The sequence below is a fragment of the Bombina bombina genome, chromosome 4 (assembly GCF_027579735.1).
Source record: "Bombina bombina isolate aBomBom1 chromosome 4, aBomBom1.pri, whole genome shotgun sequence".
Lineage (NCBI taxonomy): Eukaryota > Metazoa > Chordata > Amphibia > Anura > Bombinatoridae > Bombina > Bombina bombina.
Genome location: NC_069502.1, coordinates 878,996,811 through 879,009,482, shown reverse-complemented (window position 1 = coordinate 879,009,482; position 12,672 = coordinate 878,996,811). Strand labels below are relative to the sequence as shown.

General features: G+C 35.7%; 1 protein-coding gene across 1 annotated transcript in view; it reads right to left on the bottom strand.

Moving 5' to 3' along the window:
* LOC128657411 (zinc finger protein 154-like) overlaps positions 1–9,293 on the bottom strand; it is a 148,407-nt gene extending 139,114 nt beyond the window's left edge. The window contains exons 1-2 of the mRNA XM_053711751.1: positions 9,188–9,293; positions 8,014–8,165 (exon numbers count right to left, since the gene is read on the bottom strand). Coding sequence (XP_053567726.1) covers positions 8,014–8,062 — 49 coding nt within the window. The 5' untranslated portion in view covers positions 8,063–8,165; positions 9,188–9,293. The remainder of the gene's footprint in view (positions 1–8,013; positions 8,166–9,187) is intronic.
* Positions 9,294–12,672: the final 3,379 nt, after the last annotated feature.

Sequence of the window (12,672 nt, the reverse complement as noted above, 5' to 3'; positions counted from 1 at the left end):
TTTCTTGGACTATAAGGTTGCCTGACATATTTAAGTCATATTATATTTTTATTATATTATTGCCACATAGTTTATTCTAACCATTTAATATGTTTTCTTATAAAGCATGTGCATGTTGTTTTTTGACTATAATGCTTATCTGTTTTTGCTATTCTAATGTATTTGTTTCCCAAATAATTCATAATAAAGTAAGGAGTATACCACAGAATGATAATTCTACTAAACAATCTGATTATCAGCCTATGTTTCTTAAATCTCACTCCACAGCTGATACTAGTTTAATGACTCTGATGTTATCAAATTTTAATCGTCTTGTCCTTTCACCTTCAAGACCTATTTATTTCTCCTCAGTTTGTTGCACTTTTTGTTGCTAGTGTGAAAAAGTTTGATTATTTACAAGAATGGTATATTAATGCTTCTCATCTTATTATTCCAGGATTTGGTGGCATACCCCATACAGGAGTGAACATCTGTCTCCTATGCAGTATTGATTTACTTTCTTCTCCTGCAGGAATTCTACATGATGATAAACAAGTTCCTTTGGTTATGTCAGATAATATTTTATCTTGTGATACAAGTGGCACAGTAGATTTCTTTAATGTTTCTTATATGCCTGCTACTTTATTAATTAATCATTTGAATCCTTTTGATTCTGTAGGATTATGGCAATGTATGGACCATGGTATTTCACAATTTTCTGTTCATATTAGTTTATTTATACATACTACTACTTCACTTCCTTTGTCTAAACCTATTCCTACCTCTTTAGAAAAACCTTTTCATGAAGGTGATCCTATTCAGGTACGTTTATATTCTGCGACACAAGTTGCTTATGATGTTGAATATCGTTTAGTTACTTGGCATCTTCAATTGTCAAGGTGGATGGTTTCTACACAATATTCAAACTGCACTCCCTTTGTGTCTGTACAAGAAAAATCATTCCAATGGTGGTTTCATGAAAGTTTACTGCAAAATGTTTCTCTTCGATCTAATCATAGACCTAGGAGAGATGTACTTGCGACTGGCTTGGGAGCATATGGTAGTATGATTGGCTCTACTGCACAAATAAATTCTGAAATATTAAGATATAAATTAGCAAATCTTGCCTCTCATGCAGCTACAGGCTTAGATACTCAATATGGAATTAACAATAATATTGCTAATCTCCAGCAACATCAAACTTATGTTATGGTGGATATTACTAATATTATTAAAAATAAATTTAATGTTTTAGTAAATGAATTATATAATTTTACACATGAGATAGCCTGGGCTATGTTATGCTCTCAAGTACAATCTGATCTATCTACTGACTTAAAGATTCAACTTCAAAGTTTATGGTCTGGAAAGTGGCCAGCTTCTTTAAGTTTAGCTGCATCAAAGTCAGTCACTAATTTTGCCATGACACATCTTTTATGGTGGGAAGTAATTTTATCTGACTGCACCACTGAATTTTGTATGATTCATACATTAATTCCTTGGTCTGGTAAAGATACTATTATTTATCGCTTAGCGACAATTGGTCTTCCTGCTAATGGTTCATTACTGTTTCCAGTATTATCACATCAATGGGTGTCACATAACATTGATGAATCAAAATGGACACTTGTTGATGTATCATTGTGTCATTCCAATGCAAATTTGTTTATCTGTTCCCTTTCACAATTCCATACAACCAATGAAACATGTTGGGAAAATCAAAAGTCTTGTACCTTACAAAGTCATTTTAATGTACTTAGACCAGTATTTTATTTAGGATCTGACAGAGTTTGTTTTCATTTATTAAATTCTGATACTATTATATTTCAAACACAGGATAATGTATTTGCTAGTTCTCATTTATTACCTGGTACCTGGTGTAATACTATTCCACTTAAATATATTGCATCATCTAATTGGAATTTTACCATGCCCCAAACTCTTAATATTACTTTAAATTTAACATGGGACCATGTTATGAATTTTTCTGTTTATAATTTACCTTTGGGTATGGGATCACAAATGAAAAAATGGTTAACTGATTCTACTATAATTTCTTCTTTGTTACAAAATTTAAAACATATTTCTGTAGATACTAAAATTACAGTTGAACATGAACAAGGAATTTTAAAATCAGCTACTTCTAGTATTTTACAGGATGCAAATATATCTTGGTGGGAATCTGTGTTTGGATATAGTAGTACAGCTACTCAATTTTTTAATATTATGTTACACCCTGTTATTGTTTTAACTATTGTTCAAATTTTTATGTTTATTTTTATGTGTGGTTGTATTTGTTATCAAAAGCATTTAAACAAAAAATTAGTTAGACAACTTACAACCCTGGAACATCTTAATTCACAACAAAAACGTTATGTACCTTTGTATTCTGCTTATTCAGTTTCGCTTGATACAACTAGGCTTCCTAATCCAATTTGACTGACATATAGAATAATTTGATTTCAATATTGTATACTTATACTTTCTTTTTAATTTTTTTTTTTAGGATACTCCTATCTCTCTCTTTTCTTGGTGTCTGGATGGAATTCTTTTGATTTGCACTTGGGCTCTTTTGAATTGATCTGCCTGACTACTACTGGACATGCTGAGGCCTTGTGACAAGTTTACCTATGGTTGCTGCAATCGTTACCTGCAACTAACTGTGTCGTCTACTTGTTTCACCCTATGGTTCTTACTTGGCCTTTTCAGTGGTTATATACACTATTTGTTCCTGTTTGTAAGCACTATGAAGATTACACATGTATTTCTTGATGGAACTGCTCCTACAGACTTTATTGCTTTCAATTCTGCAACAAATGTATCTTACTACTAAGGTAGTTATGAACTGAACTTTCTCTGCAATGACGCTGCTATGGATCTGATTCCTTCAATCAAGACTTGAACATCTTTACCTATGAACTATGTAATTATTGGAACATTCTTTATTGTAGTGTATGACGTCAAATCCACTGTCTATTGTTTGAAATATGTCTGGTATATGTCTGGTAGTTTCTTCTGTGTTGGCCCTTAGTGTTTAATCATTGGGATTGTGTCTGACAAAAAGAAAAGAAAGTGGGGGAATGTGGAGTTATAAAATCATGATTAGAATAAATTATAAAATCATGATTAGAAAATATACAATTTCAAAGAAGAATTACACATTAAATATGTTATTCATAGATAAAACATTTAGATATAAATTAAGATATAGAATATGGAAGAGTTATAAATTAAATTAACTTAGGATTAGTCAGTTTAGTTAGTAATGGGTTAAATAGTGTTTTAAAGACAATGTATTTAAAACTGTGACATTTACATTCAGTTGCTGTTGTCAATCAAAACACCTATACTGCTAGCTAGACACATAGTATTATTAACACTCTAATACACTGCGCATGAACAAGTTAAAATAGTATTTTCTATATGTCAGCCAAAATTATAAAGTCTTTTAAGGAAGTTTAAATATACAAAGATAGCCTTTTCATTTATGGTATGCTTTGATTTCATTGGCTTAAAAATTGTATATAAGTTTTGCCTTTGTATGAAGCTATTGTTATCTTCTGCCTTAAGATCTCGAGGTATGTAATTAATCTTGCTGTGATTAATAAATAGTTTATGTCAACTAATATTTGATAAATATGAGTATTAATTTAATCTGTTAGATAACCCAGATTAAATATTTGTCTATAGTTAGGGTTTTGTCTAACGAAGGCATATAAAGTCATATAAGAATAATTCTTACAAGCATCTAATTTTTATCTTCTTTTGCGAGAATCATACATATACATCTGTTGCTAAACACTCATTTAGTGACAGCCCTTAGACTAGAGAGGTATATACGACATGAGGAACCAAAGAACTCTTTGGTAAATTGATCCTCCAACAGAATAGCAAAGCAAAAGAAAATCCTGCTATGGCTCAAAGTGGACATGCAGCTATTAAGGGTCTAAGTTAGTATTGCGGTCAGCGGGTATCAAACAACAAGTGACTAGTCACATTAACAGTCATTAAGGTGCTTTTGGAGTAGTCAACAGGATTTGTAGTAGTAACTACTACAGTATGGACCAGATGCAAATGTAATCGTCTCAAAACGGGTTGCTCACCAATTTTCGGGAAGCGGATATTTCTCCAGCAGCTCTCCGATCCCTTGAGCTGAACTCCGGATGAAGTTGACGTGTATTTGCATTCCCTAAGGTGCCGTCTGTCTTTAGCGTACCTCCTGTGCTCCTTCCTTACTCGTCCGTAGACAGTGACTTCACTTCCGCCGTCTATTCCTCACCGCACTAGGAAGATCAATTCAATTCTATAGACCCAAGATACTGCAGTATAAATGTGCGGCGCTGTGACTCAAGCTGGAGACAAAATTGATCCTCCAACCATGATGTTGAAGAGAGAACAGTCTGTCAGTGCGATTCTGGTAGTAGAAAATATGGAGCTTGAACCAAGATATCGTCCAGGTAGGAAACACTGCAATAGCCTGAAATCTGATCACAGACAACAGGGCACCCAGAACCTTTGTGAATATTCTTGGAGCTGTAGGCAAACCAAATGAAAGAGCAACAAACTGAAAATGCCTGTACAGAAAGGCAAACCTCAGAAACGTGTAATGTTCCCTGTGAATTGGAAAATGAAGATAAGAATTATTTTAATCTATTGTGGACATAAACTGACCTTGCTAAACAAAATGCAGAATAGTCTGAATAGTACCTTCCTTCTTTGGAACAATAAGAGAGCTCCTGCAAAGGAACTTGCACAATCAGTCCCATAGTTTCCAGATCTGAAACTGGCTGAAAAAAAGGTTTGACCCTTTAAGGGTTTCCTTGGAACATAGGACAGTAAAAAAAAAAAAAAAAAAAACCTGGGAGGCTTTGTTCTGAATCCTGTTTGATAACCCTGAAAAATTATATTCAGAACCCAGAGATCTGGAAAAGACTGGAACCAAGCCTCCTGAAAAAGGCATAACCTGCCCCCTAGTAGAGCCTCTGGATCGGGGGCTATATGCAGTCTTGGAAGGAGAGATAGGTTTCTTAGCCTGCTTTTAACTTGTTCCAGTTACCACTAGGCCTTCAGACTGAGCCAGAATTGCCTTGCTTCTAAGCAGAGAAGACAATTTTTTGTATATTATGCTGATGAAAGGAATGAAAATGATTGAAAGCTTTAGACTTTCCCTTAGACTTCTTGTCTTGAGGAAGAAAAGCCACTTTACCTCCAGTGACAGTAAATATAATATAACCTAAATCAGAACCAAACAATTTATTTCCCTGAAAAAATGATCTTGGTTTAGACACCATGTCAACAGATAATGATTTAAGCTTCTCCTATTATCAATATTTCTTCATTCTCTTGGTATCTTTATTTAAAAAAAAAAAACAGGAATGTATGCTTACGAGTCTGAGGAGCTACCCAGGTGCTGAACCAAAGATGAGCCAGCTCGTAAGCTTACATTCCTGTTTTTTCAAATAAAGATACCAAGAGAATGAAGAAAAAATTATAATAGGAGTAAATTAGAAAGTTGCTTAAAGGGACACTGTACCCAAATTTTTTCTTTTGTAATTCAGAAAGAGCATGCAATTTTAAGCAACTTTCTATTTTACTCCTATTATCAATTTTTCTTCGTTCTCTTGCTATCATTATTTGAAAAGGAAGGCATCTAAGGATTTTTTGGTTTCAGTACTCTGGACAGCACTTTTTTATTGGTGGATGAATTTATCCACCAATCAGCAAGGACAACCCAAGTTGTTCACCAAAAATGGGCCGGCATCTAAACTTGCATTCTTGCATTTCAAATAAAGATACCAAGAGAATGAAGAACATTTGATGATAGGAGTAAATTAGAAAGTTGTTTAAAATTTCATGCTCAATCTGAATCACGAAAGAAAATTTTTGGGTACAGTGTCCCTTTAAATTTGCCTGCTCTGTCTGAATCACGAAAGAAAAAAAATGTGGGGTTTTGTGTCCCTTTAAAGGGCCATGATACCCACATTTTTTTCTTTCATGATTTAGAAAGAGAATGCATTTTTAAACATCTTTCTAATTTACTTCTATTATCTAATTTGTTTTATTCTCGATATTCATTGCTGAAAAGCATATCTAGATATGCTCAGTAGCTGCTGATTGGTTGCTGCACATAAAAACCTCATGTGATTGGCTCATCCATGTGCATTGCTTTTTCTTCAAATAAGGATATCTAAAAATTAAGCAAAATAAATAATAGAAGTAAATTGTAATGTTGTTTAAATTTGTATGTTCTATCTGAATCATGATAGAAAGATTTTGGGTTTAGTGGCCCTTTAAGAATGAGCAAGTGCTACCTGTGCTGTAAGAGGAACACAACATCCATCCTTACTGTGGTTCACAAGTTCTAAATTAACATTAAAGGGCCATAATACCCAAATGTTTAAACACTTGAAAGTGATGCAGCATAGCTGTAAAAAGCTGTCTAGAAAATATCTCATGAACATCTCTATGTAAAAAAGAAAGATATTTTACCTCAAAAGTTCCTCAGTAGCCACCTCCCATTGTAAAGGATTTCTAAGCAGCATTTTAGTGTGTCTGTCCTAGGACAGCTGAAGGGATGAGCATTGTGCACTCTCATCTTATTTCACCAATCAGGTAAAGGAAGTTTACTATGAAATCTCATGAGATCACAGTAAGAGTTCATGACCTCAGCACTGCTGATGCTGATTGGCTGCTGTTCATTTCTTCATTTTTTTAAAAAAAATTTTTACCTGCAGCTGGGAGCAGCTGAGTATAACTTTTTACACAGAACTTACTCTGCTGAGCTGAGGAGATTGTGAGGTAAAATATCTTCCTTTCTTACATAGAGATGCTCAGGTGATATTTTCCTGTCATCTTTTTACAGTTTCAAGTGATTTAGCATATGAGTATTATGTCCCTTTAAGCTAAAATGTTTGTTCTCTGTACGTTCTACTGGTATCACTTTACAATTGTGGAAGTAATGTAAACTTGCCCTTTTTATGCTCAAAAGATAGGAGAAAAGTCTGACATCTCAGTACCCCAGCTTAGTGGATGTCTGCTGCTAGTGCTGGATCCTCTGCTACAAGAAGACTTCAACAGGGAAAGAGCACTGAACCCAGCTGCTGCATGGAGATTCGGCAGCCAGGTGTGAAGTCAGCCGAGGGAGACCCTGCAACAGGTAGATGGAAGAAAGCACCAAATCCAGGCAAAGGGAGACTTGGTAGCCAGGCAGAAGTCATTTTAACAGTGCTGATGGAACTGCTGCCACAGAAAGAGATTTAGATGGAAAAAAAGCAACAGGATGACTATCGTGCTGATGGAACTGCTGCCACGGAAAGACATTTAGATGGAAAAAAAGCAACAGGATGACTATCAGAGAGGGAAGAGAGTGCTAGAAGAGTAGACGTGTGGTTCTGAGCCCTGCAATTCTCTCTGTACGAGTAGACATCTGCACATTTTCCAGGGCACATTTTGTAAGGAGCACCTAGCACTGTGGCACCTGGGTTAGCTAACATACACATCTATATAATCTTATGTTACAATCTCTTCAATGTGTGATAAATAATGACAGTAAATTGTAAACTGCTGTACTGCACACAATGACACATTTTATATTACAGTTTCACTGAGTTTACTGCCCCTTTAATCATCCTTCATAAAATTACATGTTTGACTGCCTCAGCTTCCTGTACATGAGACATTATCCACTGTAATTTTACTTTTTATCAGATATTTTATGAGCATTTTCAGACAGTGTGATTTATGCTAAACAGTGAGGTCATGTATTTTCACATCTAAGCACACAGACTGATACTGAGCATGTACACTTGGGGCTGAGAGTGTGCACGTGGCGCTGAGCTCATCATTAGCAAAGAGGCTGAAGCAGCAGCTTAGTAGAAACCGCTGCTCAGTAGCATAAGAGGCTGTATATCAGCACACTGGGACTGTAATGTCCCTTCAAGGTGATCAGGCCACTGAGGTTTCTGGTTGGTTACTGTAAATATTATCCTATTCGGATGACAAAACCAGGTGACATGCATGTAATGTCCTGCTTACCTCTGTGTGCATCAGGAAAGTCTGAGGTTTGGTTCTCGGTCTTAGACATTGTCTTGTTCCGCGTAAATTAATGTGTCAGATATTCTTAATGTTTCTCCCTTACTAGCAAACGTAATGCCGTTTATTGTATGGATCTTCACAGCAACAGGAGCCTAAATACACAGTTCATAGATAGAAGGAAATGCTGTGAATTAAGGGTGAGTGACTATTGCTCTTATCAGGGTTTTTCTGTGAGTTACCCACATAAGTTATACTGTATTTTTGTTTGTTTTTTAATGTAAACCAAACACATTTAAAAATTAATTTTACTTTACAGAAATACCCAAATATCATCAAAATACACAATATAAAATGCATTTTCCATAATATACATTTTATACTACAGAGAGGTTTCCTCACCACTATCTTATATACAGTTATATAATAATATAAATATACTTATTAAATAAATATACTATATATATTACAAATATACAGTTTATAATAATAGAGATTCCCATTACCTTATTAAAAATATATATATAATATTAGAGAGGTTCCCTTTGCCTCACACACACATAGTTTCCTCCCCAGTACCTTATATACAGATATTTAATTAGAGAAAGGTTCCATGTTTATCTCTCTCACACACACAGCCTTCTTAACTTCAGCATCATGCCTTCTTCCCAGTACCTTGTATATAAAAACGTTCCCTCTGATTACACACACACAGCCCCTCTACAGAACCTTATATACACACATATATATATATATATATATATATATATATATATATATATATATATATATATACACACTATAGAGAGGTACCATCTGTCACACACACAACCCCTTATGCACAGACATACAACACTACAGAGAAGTACCATCTAACTTTAGTTTACATAAATACATAATAAGAAATCCAGTAAGTATATATATATATATATATATATATATATATATATATATATATATATATATATAATATTATAGAGAGGATCCCGTAGTCGTATAGCCCCCAGCAGCTTATAAACAATGCAGAGAGGTACCATCCTACTGTCAATCATGCCACCTCCCCCAAGATTAAACAGATATATAACACTACAGCGCTGCACACGCGTATAAAACAGTGAGCTACACATTCATACAATACACATACAATATACATACAATATGTGCATCATGTACTTACCGCACTATAAACACTCTCCGGGCAAGTGGGTGCTGAGAATATCTCCACCCTCTAATGATGGTAGCGGCTAGATTCCATTCCTCTAAAGGACCCTCTGACATCACAGCAGTCACGTGACTGCAGTGATCACATGGTACACAGAGTTGAGGAAGTAGAAGTGCGGGAGACTCGAAATCAAATTAATAGGACACTTCTGCAGCTAGCTATGTGCTTGGTCAGGAGCTGTTATCTGGACTTATGCTGGACATGGAACACATACTTATCTGACAAAGGAGTGAGAAGAACATGTGTTTTCATGAAGCAAGAAGCTGGGATCCTGATTAGAGGCTGCTTTATAACAGCCATTCATAGATTTTTAGATTGTATTCCCCCCCCCCCCAACTAAATAATGGGAAGGAACCTCATCTGTGCCTTTGTATTTGTGCTATAAACATATAGACCTAAGTGTGGTAAAATATTGCACTTTGTTTTTATTCTTATTTTTTATTTTTTTGTAGGAGAGATGCTGTTATCTGATACTGTGGATGAACAATGGGAAACCACTAAGATAAGTAAAACTCAACTTGCTACCTATACACAAATTGTTGTTTGGGGGTATCAGTCATATAATTAGTGAAATTCAGCTAGAATTGTTAAGCTGTATATTTTAAACTTGCATTTAAAATGGAAATGAATTCATAAGAACAGGAAAGAGGTAATTAGCTTATATTGTGTATATATATATCTTAACTACATTCTTTATGCACTGATAATGTTACTCACTACACTATGATTAACACCAAGGGATTATGGAAGGGAAGGGGTTAATAGCTGTTCTGTGTATGACTGATGGGGAAGAGTTAATGATACTATTCTGTGTTACTGGTATGCATGGGCATTATTCTCTCTCCCTGTGTGAACATGTGTGTCTGTCATTCTCCTTGTGTATGTGCTTTTCTCTTAGTCAGAGACACAGAACAACAGACACACATAAGCTTTTTCTCTTTCACTGTTGGTCTCACTTGCTGTTGCTGTCTCTATCTTTCTCGCATCTTTTTCTGTCTCTCTCACTCTATCTCTTGCTGTCACACTGTCTCTATTTTTCTTACTGTCTGTCGCTGTCTCTCTGACTCTTTCATACTCACTTTCTGTCTCATGCTGTCACACTCTGTCATTCTCTCCCTAGCTGACTCTTGCTTTCACATGCTGTCTCTATCTCTCTCATTATCTCTATCTCGCTGTCTCTCTGACTCTTTCATACTCACTTTCTGTCTCTTGCTGTCATTCTCTACCTAGCTGACTCTTGCTTTCACATGCTGTCTCTATCCCTCTCATTATATCTCTCTCTTTCTCTCTCTCTCTGTCACTCTTGTGCATTTTCTCTTTTACTGTCACTTTCTTTCTCTGTTGCTGTCTCTTTTCTGTCTGTCACGCTTTCACTTTTTCTCTCTCACTGTCTGTCACTCTTTTTTTCCCCTTTCTCTCTCACTTTCGTTTTCTCTCGCTGACATCATTCACGCTGTCTCTCACTGTCTTTCTCTTTCACTCTGTCTCTCTCCCTGTCACACTTGCTTACCTGATAAATGAATCTTGGTAGTAAGGGTCCACGAACCCGCTCTGATCTTGTGCAGTGGCGGTTGTCTTGGCACCTCTATGCCCCTCTTATCTCTCTACGTTTCCTTATCCTCGGCTCAAACTACTGGAGGTTAGGGGAAGTGGGACGGAAACTTATAGTCTTGTTTGGGGTATCTTTTCCTCCTCCTGGTAGCCAGGTGACGTATTTCCCATAGGTTATGAATGTTTTCGTGGACCCTCACTGCCAAGCAGGAAATTAATTTATCAGGTAAGAATACATTTTATTTCTCTTTCTCTTGCTGTCTCTCTTTTTTTTGCTGTTTCTCTCGCTGTCTTAAAGGGACATGAAACCCCAAAAAATTTTTTCAGGATTCAGATAGAGAATACAATTTTAAACAGCTTTCTAATTTACTTCTATTATCTAATTTGTTTCATTCTCTTGGTATCATTTGTTGAAGGAGCAGCAATCTACTGGTTTCTAACAGAACACATGGGTGAGCCAATGACAATCAGTATCTATATGCAGACACCAATCAGCAGCTAAAACCTAGGTTATTTGCTGCTCCTTAGCTTCCCTAGATAAACCTTTCAGGAAAGGATAACAAGAGAAGGAAGCAAATTAAACAATAAAAGTAAATTGGAAAGTTGTTTAAAATTGTATTCTCTATCTGAATCATGAAAGTAAAATTTGGGGTTTCATGTCCCTTTTAATCTCTCTCTTGCTATCTCATTCCACACTCTGTCTTGTGCTATCTCTTTATCACTTTCTCTGTCATTTTTTTTTATTCAGTCTCTTCTCTCTAAATGCCCCTCATTTTCTGATGTCTCTAACCCTTTCTCGCTTCCTAAAGTGATGACATTTGCAGTAAGTAGAGAGTGTAACCGGAGCATACTTGTAAAAGAGAGAATGCAATGGCATTTAGGCTGTGTGACAATAAATCGGGTGGGTGGTGGATCATTTAAATAAGTTGGTGTGCTTGTGGGTGGTTGGGTTGCAGGGTCATATCAATTTAAGTATGGAGGCTGGGTAGTATAGTCATAACTAGTAGAATATTATATGGTGTGTGTAACAATGAATACGTGTCATTAAGAGATGGGTTCAAATGTGAAGTGACAGGAGAAACCTTTGTACAATGCCACAACTGCAGGGCATCTTACGTAGTCTATCTCTTGACCTGTATGGAATGTAAAATCCAATATATAGGCAATACAGTATTGAGAGAGGTGACGTGAGACCCATTGTTGTTGTCAAGGTATATGTGAGATTAATAAATATATATTTTTATCATATATTTCAAGATTAATAAATCTGTATCTTTGATCAAATATTTTCACTGATCAGTAGAAAATAACTCATTGCATTCAGAACTGACTTCAGACAGGTTCAGTTCTCTCCCACTTCTTCAATTACACAGGAGATCTCGCACACTCAATATGTTAAATTATGCAATTGTATAATTTAGCAAGGAACTAAAATTAACACAGTTTCAGGAACCTCTGTATGATTGCCTGGGAACCAATGTTAAATGACAGCACTTTGATACAATGGAACATTTGGCCTGCCCAATTTAATACAGTCACTTAGAGGAATTTTGGGGGAAGTAATTTTGAAAGAGAACAGGATGAGTCATAAAAGGCAAATTAAGAGGATAGATTGTCAGATAGGTAACACCACACAAAATATATGGAGACGAAATGTCTGAAATACCCATTTTGGAACTGATCAAAATCATAGAGAAACAGCTTTTATGCACATAGGTGTTAGTTAAACATCAAATACACATCTACACTGCTGGCTAAACAGGAGATATGCTGTATTAAGACTTTTACAACTACTCGTGGATTGACCCCATGTGGAGCAATGAAGGCCTTGGAAAACAAAAGACAGATGCTGAGGTGTGACTCTGTAAGCTCACATAAGCAGGAAATAA